Consider the following 9,218-nt stretch of genomic DNA (forward strand, 5'->3'; position numbering starts at 1 on the left):
CAACCCATCACCCAACTGATCCATATCTCATGAAACCCGAACTCCTGCAAGGACTGCTGCAAGAAATCCCATCTCACTCTATCATAGGCCCTCTCCATGTCAAGCTTGACCCCCATCAGACTCCTCCTCATCGGAGCCCGACCGAGATCAAACATAAACTCCTGGGCAATAAGCACATTGTCAGATATACTTCGCCCCTCCAAAAAAGCCCCCTGCTCTGGGCTAATAAGCCTAGGGAGAACATCTCTCAATCTGCCAGCAAGGATCCTCGCCGTTGCCTTGTACAAGGTCGTACAAAGGCTAATCGGACGAAAATGACCCGGCTCCGAAGCATCCTGCCGCTTCGGTATCAAGGTAATGAAAGTCCTCTGCCAATCTCCTGCCATCACAGCTGTGCGAAAGAACTGCTGTATAGCCGCCGTCACATCTCGCCCAACTATCATCCAATATCTCTGGAAAAACAAGGGTGGAAAGCCGTCCGGCCCTGGAGCCTTGTCCCCCGCAAGGGACCTCACTGCCTCACTAATCTCCCTATCCGAGACTGGACTAATCAGCGCTGCTGTCTCCTCCTCTGACACCCTAGATAAGGGCGGGGCCATATCCGCTAAGCTCCCACCCATAGGCAGCTCTGTCCACCTAGCCCTGAAGAAGCTCTTCAAGATCCTCTGAATCACCTCCGGATCCTCCGACAGCTGCCCCTCCTCATCCCGGATAACTCTAATTCTGTTCTGGTGCCTTCTGATAACTGTCGCCTGGTGAAAAAATCTAGTGTTTCTGTCCCCCTCCATAATCTACTGTACTCTCGATTTCTGTCTCCAAAATGTCTCCTGCTGTCTAAGGAGCCCATCATGCAATGCCAATAATGATCTGAGCTCCCCCATCTCCACATCCTCTAGCCCACCCCTTTGATCCTCCCGAGCCTGTAACCCAGCGATGGCCTCCTCCGACTCCTCAATCCTCCTGAAAATATCTCCCACCTCCTCTCGATTCCACCTCCTTAGTCGCCTCCTCGTCAGCTCTAATCTACGAGACACCCGATACATAGCATCTCCTCTAACTGATGCACTCCAAGCCTCCCTTCCATCTCCCATGATCTCGGATAACAGAGCCATATTTTCTCAAATCTAAAAGGATGACGAACTGGAATGTAAGTCTCTGTACTCACCAGTAGCGGGCAATGATCCGACGCAATCCTGGGCAAGTGGCTCACATGGTGATCAGGAAAGCACTGAACCCACCCAGCGGTAGCACAGGCTCTATCAAGTCGCTCCCATACTCTAGCCTGGCCCTGCTGATTGTTGCACCATGTAAACCTAGAGCCAGAGAATCCCAAGTCTATCAACCCACACGATGTCAAAAAATCTTGGAACTCCTTGACCTTCCTCTCATATAAGAAGGGCCTCCCCCCCTCTTCTCCTGAGGATCAACAATACAGTTGAAGTCACCAGCCACCAACATAGGTAACCCCTGATTAATCAACTGAGACGCTTCCTCCCACAATATCCGTCTCTCCCTGAAATCAGTGCTAGCATACACCGCAGCAAGAACCCATGACACTCCGCTACCCTTCGAGATCACCACTACCACCTCCTGGGTACATACATGGAAGACATCCAACCTGCAAGAGCCCTGCAACCAAGTGACAATGATGCCGCCCGACAATCCCTGAGATTCTACTGCATAAAATCCCCACGTCCGGGGTACTGCTCTCCTAGCCTTCTGTAGGCTCCTTCCCGATAATCGGGTCTCAAACAACACACATACATCCGGACTATGCTGCTGCACAATCCTACGGAAAGCTGGGGCGAAGGAAGGCTTCCCCGCGCCGCGGCAATTCCATAGTATAACCTTCATTGGTCACCCAAGGCTACATCACAACCCCCTGCCCCGGGGTTGCAATCATGGAACACCGTCTCTTCTATAGCTATTCCACCCCCCAAACCATCATGGCTCACACCCTTTGCTGCAGCCTTCATCTGACAGACAATTCGATCGTGATCCCCTCCGTCACTAGATCGTGCCAAATGGCACGCTGAAATTGCATTGCCTTCAACCACTGCCGCAGGGCCCTCTGTCACCACCCGGCTGGGCTCTGTGCTGAAGCCACAAGCACTCTTGATGACCCCTGAATCCACCGATGCCAACTTCCCGATTCCCAGCTCAGAGGCTGAAGCCTTGTTCTCCCGTGCCAGTTGGCACAGTGACCCAACCATGGAATTTCCGTCTGGGATCGGCATCTCACCATTGGCACCGACTTCCCCAGCTCCCACTTCCTGCCTTCCCCCCTTGCCGGACACCCTGAGTGGGGCCTTCATCCCCATCGCCGAGAGGTTCGACGCCGCCGAACTGGCTCTTGTCATCCCCGGAACCTCCGCCACTCCGCCTCCGACATGATCACCGCCGCCCCTGGCCTCACGTACCACCCGCGGGGGCCGGTGACGAGCCGCCGATAGAGGGGGAGGAGAGCTCCTGCTCCTTCGATGGGGAACAAACACCGGACGTCCCTTCATCGCTGCCGGAAACCGAATTCCCCCCGCGATGTAAGTCGTCCCCTTCTCCGGCTTGCCCCCCGTGCCAAATGCCCTACATGGGCTCCTGGACCGCTTCCTCGGGCTCGGGTCCGATCCACCAGGCCGCTGCAACACAGTGTTCTCTGGCCTGTCACCGACCTGGCCCAGTCCGCCATCCAGCCCACTCGCACCCCGGCCCACGTCCCGGTCCTGACTCGGTTTGAGTTGAGCCGAGTCCGACCCCGAGCTTGAGTCAGTTCCACCTCCAGCTACTCGGCCGCGTTGACTCGGTCCGGCCATTTCCTTGCCTGCCCCCGCCGCCGAGACATCCTTCTCCGGCGTCCTGCGCCGGGCAACCTTCAACGGCTTCTGCCAAGCCTCAAGGTCGATTGGAGAAACCGTGGAACCCGACCCATCCCCCATTGCATCCTTGCCAGGACGGGAAACAGTGGGCGTCGAACTCGGTCCAGACCCGGACTCGTTCGTCTTCCTCCACGGTTTCTTCTTCATCACCCCTTGGTGCCATATGCGGTTGGTGACCATCCATGGACCGAAAGCCGAGAGTTCCTCCGAGGCTACTCCGACCCCATCCGTCTGCCTACCAGCCCCCGAAGACTCTGCCCCATCATTTACCTTCTCTTTCCCCTTGCCCGGTGCTGGCTTCGCCGTACCCTCCGCCGTTGGAAAGCCATCGCACTCCTGCTCCCGATGCCCTATCCTTCCACACTTGGAGCAAGGGGGGGGCAGGTTTTCATAGATGAACCCTTGCCAAAAAGTCTCCTCAACCCCCGCCGAGCTCCCCTTGATCAACGTGCCCGGCTTGAGAGGTCCCGAACAGTCCAGCTCAAGCTTCACCCGGGCGAAACCATACCGCCTCCCCTGATCCGTATATTCGTCCACGGCCAGAGGATTACCAGCACAAGCCTCAATCTTGAGGATGGTCTCTTTCTTCCAATAGTCCAGGGGCAGCCATGGCAGACGCAGTCATACAACCACCCGGCCAATGCCTCCTTCTCCGGGCACAAAATTAGGTCGCCAACGATCCATTGCAAGCAACTGGCCGGCCACAGTCCACGGACCATTCATCAGAGCGGCGTCACGATCTTCCTCCTTGGCGAAACGGACGACAATGAAGCCGTCCATAAGCAAGAAACAATCCACGTTGTAGTCCAGACGTCCCACCCGTTTGATCTCTTTGGCCACCCATTCCGTCGGAACAGGCCTCCCCAAGCTCCTCACGATGATGGCGGTGCTCCGCCATTCCGCACGGGTCCCCTCCAGCTCGTCCTCTGGGAAGACCACCACCTCGGTCGCCTTGTTCCTCAACATCTCCAAAACCCGGGACGGCATCTGGTGGCTCGTCCACACTGGCTGCCGGGAAACTCCTTTCGCTATCTCCGCCCAGGTTCGTCCCTTCGCCACACCTCCAGGATCCCGTACTCCCTGTCCACCAGTCTTCCCCGCCCCAGGTCGTAACGATCCCCCCCCCCCTAGCCTCCATGGACCCCACACCAGGTGTTTTAGGGGGGGGCTTCCTTTCCTTCGTCCCAAAACCCTCCGAGAGCTCGCCCCAAATCGAGCTCGCCCCACCTCCTCTTTCCTTCTCTTTTACGAGATAAGCAGCGAAAAAGTATTCCAGTAGTCGACATATTCGATCACCCAACTAACTCATCAAATATTCCTTTACAAGGACATCAACCGCTAATATTTCCAGCAGAATCTACAAGGCAATCAGGAAAGCAGTGATGCAGATGAAAGAACAAAGAATCAGTGACCACCATCATAGGAAGTATGGGACCCCTGTCTTCGGACTTTCCAATTGATTATTCTCCTATGTTTCTGTGAAGAATTTTACCTATTTTTTTTATAAAAAAAAAGAAAACAAAAGAAAATCAGGAGACTGCACTCACGAGTACAATTATTGATGCGCCAAACAGTATTTAAAAGGACATCCACCAGCCATGAATCTGATTCAGTTTCAATCCCAGTTTTGACACCATGTTGGGGATGTCATGCCCCCGCCTGCGCGGGGCACGTGAGGCACTCAGTGCCTACGTTGAGGCCACATGAGGGGGAAACACAGGACTTCCCTGCCAGATATTGTCCGGTTCCAGGGCATCATGTAATCGTCCTTCACCCTTCTTCAGTTTTGTTTTCTTCCCAAAACTTGTCTGCATGATTTGGAGACACCTGCCTCATATGCCCAGACTCTGAAACGAGTCTTTCTGATGTGGGACTATTAGGCCTTACAAGCGACACAACTAAGATGTTGCTCCATCATTTTCATACTCTTTCATGTATCTATCTATTTTTATTTATATCAGCAAGCAAGAAGATGGGCTTGTGGGAAGAGAGAGGAGAGGAGTATGAGATCTTCCTTTTGTCGGATAAATAGAAAATAATACCCAGCAGCAATTCTCCTCCGCTTCTCCGACCGCCCTCTCCTCCTCTCTATTTCTGCGTGGTTTCTGCTGTTGGAATTTTAATGAGTTTTAAAAGTTTTAAAGAGGTGTTAATAAAAAAAAATTGTAACCCCCAAATTTTTTTTAAAAAATTGTTGTAATCTCTAGGTATTTCAAATTCGATTTGGAAGTTTCAAAACTTTCCATTACCTCTCATTATGGCCTTAATGAGGCCATAAGTATTCAACAGTTATGGTTAGGTTATAAAAGGCCAAAATATATGAGCCATTCTTTGCACCTAAAAATAACATAACACAAAAGTCTTCTTCTTGCTCTCATAGTCTCTCCTTACCACCATTCTCTCTTATACAATTATATATATTATTTTATATTTTGGACAACCGATATAGACTAGATAATCTGTCTACTACAGACGTGCATTGTAGATTAGGCCCGTTGTGAGCTGTTTGGATTGTATCTTGGAGCCGTCGTTGACCGCCAATACCTGCACGTGGAGAAGCAACAACGGCTTTAGGATAGTGCGTCTCTTGGCATGCCTCTCACACCTCACAAGCCAGATATTTCTTTACTATTATTTTATTACAATTGTTAAAATTTTTTATATAATTTAAATATTTTATTAAGCATCTTGCTAGATCAACATCTGGTTCTAACAAATAACAATGTGGATTAGGCAAAATGCTAAAAGATTGCACCGATAGATATGCGTCTGCCATCTCTAATCCAACCTACCAACCTATTTCAATTCCATGTTAGATTCTAGGTGGCTTGGATTGGACTGCATACACTATAACTATACAGTACCAAAATGCAAAAAAAAAGTAGAGAAAGTAGGTACGGGATATTCTCTTCTACAAACTTATCCTAGAAATATTTTGTGACAATACGAGACAAGTTTAATTGGTTGCGAGGACATTACGTAAAACTATAAAAAAAAAAATTGTCAAGAGATTTAGAAATATATAAATTTTATAAAAATGTCAATTTTATGTTGACATTAACAATTAGAAGAGTGAATAGTATCTCTCATACACAATTATTGGTTGGATCATGTCCACCAGCTCAATGGGAGGTCGGTCCAACTACAAGCCAACATGCACAAGGATAAAAAAGATAAGAAGGAAAGGAAGCAATATAGACATGTTGGTTCGTAGTAAGATTGATCCACAAACCCAGCCATAGATATGATCCAACTAAAAATTTCTCCCCTCCCTCCCTCCCTCCCTCTCTCTCTCTCTCTCTCTCTCTCTCTCTCTCTCTCTCTCAATCCACCTTTAACTCCTGCAAAAGTGTTTAAGGGCTATGTTCTGTGTCAGTTGCCTGACTGGTCTTCTTTTGTTATGTACATCTTGTCTAAGAAAAAGAACATGGAATATTGAAGCAATCTACAATAAGCCGTGACTTGTGAAATATGTTGTAAATGATGTTTTCTTGGCTTTGGAGTAGTCGCTGAAGCCTATTTCCATTCATCACTAAACCTGGTCTTCTTATGTTCTACTATATTAACTCTCGGGCATCATGCATGTGTGGCAGCAGGTCATCCATGCATGCCTCATCTTCACTTTATTTTTCACTTCCTGCCTCGCATTTTCATGTGCATGGCTCGCGCCGAAGTCTGGTATATAATGCTGAAGCTTAACCCTGACGTTGCCTGATTGGGATTGTCATACGCATTTAGATATTATCGACATGGTGATATTAGTATCCTGGATATACAACTTATCCATTACTTTTACCGACTAAAAGCTCCTGAAATTTAAAATATAGCAACAAACAAGTCTGTAATATCTTCTACGCATATATGGGCATATAATGATGATGGAAAAGGTTAAAAAAAATTGGACAAAAGGCAGCATAGGATGTTTGATTTACTCATGCATGCAAATATTTCCATATGACGCTCAACTCCGAATCCTTTTGTGCAGCTAACTTAGATGAAAGCATATATTATATTTCTTTAAAGCCACAATGTTGGAAAAGTCATGCACGGGTTTGACCGTTGTCGGGGTAGAGTTACGGGCAGCCTGGGAGGATATCTCCTATGCAAGGCGTGTTCTCGGAGCCAATAGGATGTGTCTTGAGGGGGATATTCCTCCTCGGTGGTTGACTGGATCTATGGTGTGGATATGCATGGGGATGACCCCCATTGATTGGTGAGATACGTCAACCGACCAGGAAGTTTATCTTTTTCGAGGCAGCTCATGTGTTTCGGGAGACGAACAGAACAGCAGACTGGGTTGCCTCATTTATAGCTCGCCACTCCGGGGAGTTCATCTGGACGTCATTGGCAGTTTTACCTCATTCTCTGTATTTTTTACTTTTGTTTGACCTGGCAGGCTGTACTCACGTTAGAGCTATATAAAATGTCGTTTTTAACCAAAAAAAAAAAAAAAGAGTCATGCACAAAAACTCCACATTCGAGATCTTGCTGACACCATTATTAAGTGCAATAAGCTGTCTTTGCAGAGTCAATGGTTGACATATTACAAACTTTGACATTTACTTTAGTATATTTTCCCTTGCATATCATCTGGGAATTAAGGTTGCCTAGACCTAAACACGGATGGTTACCTTCTGTTTTCAATAGAGTTTTCAAGATGAACAACTAGATAAAACTCTTTGGTTTTAATATGAATACAGTCATTAATTGATATGGAGCCCGTTTACATGCATAAGATCTTCGACAAGGTAGCATCATGTTACTTTATGCCCGAGCCAAGTGTTGCCTTCCCAACAAGAAGCGAAAATAATTTTATTTGAATTTCTTCTCCTTGACTGGGCCCCTTGGAATCTTCCCGAGAACCTTGGAATCCAGCGTCATGTAGAGTTTCCTGAGGTCTTGGCTTCCCTTGGTAGCTAGACGATTGACTTCGTACTCGTTTCTCTCATATAAAGCTGCCAGGATATGAATGCACAGAAAGCCTACAAAAGAAGCAAGCCTTCAATCTTATGTAGAGGTAATAAACATCGATTAATTTTTCATAGAGCTTACAGAGATACAAGAGGCTGATGAAGCTGCAATAACTTCCTACCACTGACAATATCCAAAGGGAAGCCATGGCCTAAACAAAATGAAGAAGAACAGAATTAATGCATTGCCGGGAAAAGATCAAGTGCATATAAAAGGGATAGATCTTCTACCAATAGGAATTGCTTGAGGTCTTTTCCGCGAGCAATGTCATGGAAGATGGAAATGAAGTGATTGAGTCTGCCCTGGAAGGCTAGTGCAACTTCCTTGATGTCACGTTGCGACAAAATTACTTGAGGGATCTTGAAAGGAGACCTGAAAGAATGAGTTGTAGATTTTGGTATTACTCCATGTAGTAAGAACTCGTTATGGAAAATGTCCATGTCATTTAATCCAAAATATTTGCTAAAGCTGCTCTTTTTCTAGCTTGAGAGCACACAAAAGAAAAGCCTGAAACGGTCTTCATATTAGAATCTAAAAATTGAAGAAAAAAAAGAAAAAGAAAGAACATAAAATCCGAAAGGTGATTACCGATCGAACAGATACGGCATATTAGACCGGATGAAGACCACAAGCATGGCCATCATGGAGATGTGGCACAGAAGGGTGGCGAAATGGTATTCGGCCACCGCAAAAAGAGACCATATCAACGTGGCCCCAGCCAAAATTGCCGCCGATAAATGTTTGTTCCGCCATAGCAAGATGTCCGCAACTAGAGAAATCAATCCATGCACGAGAGAGTTATAAGTTCGCGTGTTTGACTTCAAAAACAAATAGAGAATATTTAGATGGCTTCAGAGATTTGTAGAGAAATGGATTACAGTACCTCTTCCTCCACCTAAGAGTTCATGGAGAGAACTGTGGTGGCCAAGACGGCTTCTAGAGGTGGTGAATGTTGGTTGCTGCTCATCGGAATCTGAAGCATACTTGATGCGAGGCATGGCTTCGTAGCTTGGGATGGTTAGAGAGGTTGGTTGGATCCTTAATAATAAGGACTTGGGATTCCAAGCTCACAACAAGAGGTGCCAAGAGTGCAGGGAATATAGGAATAGCTTTGGCTTTGGATAGCCGGGACCCTGAGATTATGATTTGCTTCAGCCGGAGGTTTGCCATCATCAGGGAAGTCTTTGAAAGAAAAAAAAAAAAAAAGCACCTTGTTGGCTCTTTTTGATAAATGCAATTCACCTCTCATCCAATCAAGCCAACTTGTTGAAGACAGCATCTGAAGTACATAGCGTGCATATGCCATCTGTTGTCGCTCGTAGCTTGATTCTAGGGTCATCTCTTGCAAACAATTAAATATGGATAAGGAACAAG

The 9,218-nt window shown here is 47.4% G+C and overlaps 1 protein-coding gene across 1 annotated transcript; it reads right to left on the reverse strand.

Moving 5' to 3' along the window:
- Nucleotides 1–7,362: 7,362 nt before the first annotated feature.
- LOC103709363 (reticulon-like protein B6) lies at nt 7,363–8,930 on the reverse strand. The gene is made up of 5 exons (XM_008794662.2): nt 8,728–8,930; nt 8,433–8,613; nt 8,075–8,216; nt 7,926–7,995; nt 7,363–7,855 (listed from the first exon to the last, which is right to left on the reverse strand). Exons 1-5 carry the CDS (start codon nt 8,840–8,842, stop codon nt 7,686–7,688), a joined length of 678 nt encoding a protein of 225 aa, XP_008792884.2. The 5' UTR covers nt 8,843–8,930; the 3' UTR covers nt 7,363–7,685.
- Nucleotides 8,931–9,218: the final 288 nt, after the last annotated feature.

The sequence above is a fragment of the Phoenix dactylifera genome, chromosome 11 (assembly GCF_009389715.1).
Source record: "Phoenix dactylifera cultivar Barhee BC4 chromosome 11, palm_55x_up_171113_PBpolish2nd_filt_p, whole genome shotgun sequence".
NCBI classification, from domain to species: Eukaryota; Viridiplantae; Streptophyta; class Magnoliopsida; order Arecales; family Arecaceae; genus Phoenix; species Phoenix dactylifera.

Coding starts and splice junctions, on each gene's coding strand:
- LOC103709363 (XM_008794662.2), bottom strand. CDS start 8,842: ATGCCTCGCATCAAGTATGCTTCAGATTCCGATGAGCAGCAACCAACA. Junction 8,217..8,432: donor ATGCCGTATCTGTTCGATCG/GTAATCACCTTT, acceptor TCATTCTTTCAG/GTCTCCTTTCAAGATCCCTC. Junction 7,856..7,925: donor CATCAGCCTCTTGTATCTCT/GTAAGCTCTATG, acceptor CTTCTTTTGTAG/GCTTTCTGTGCATTCATATC.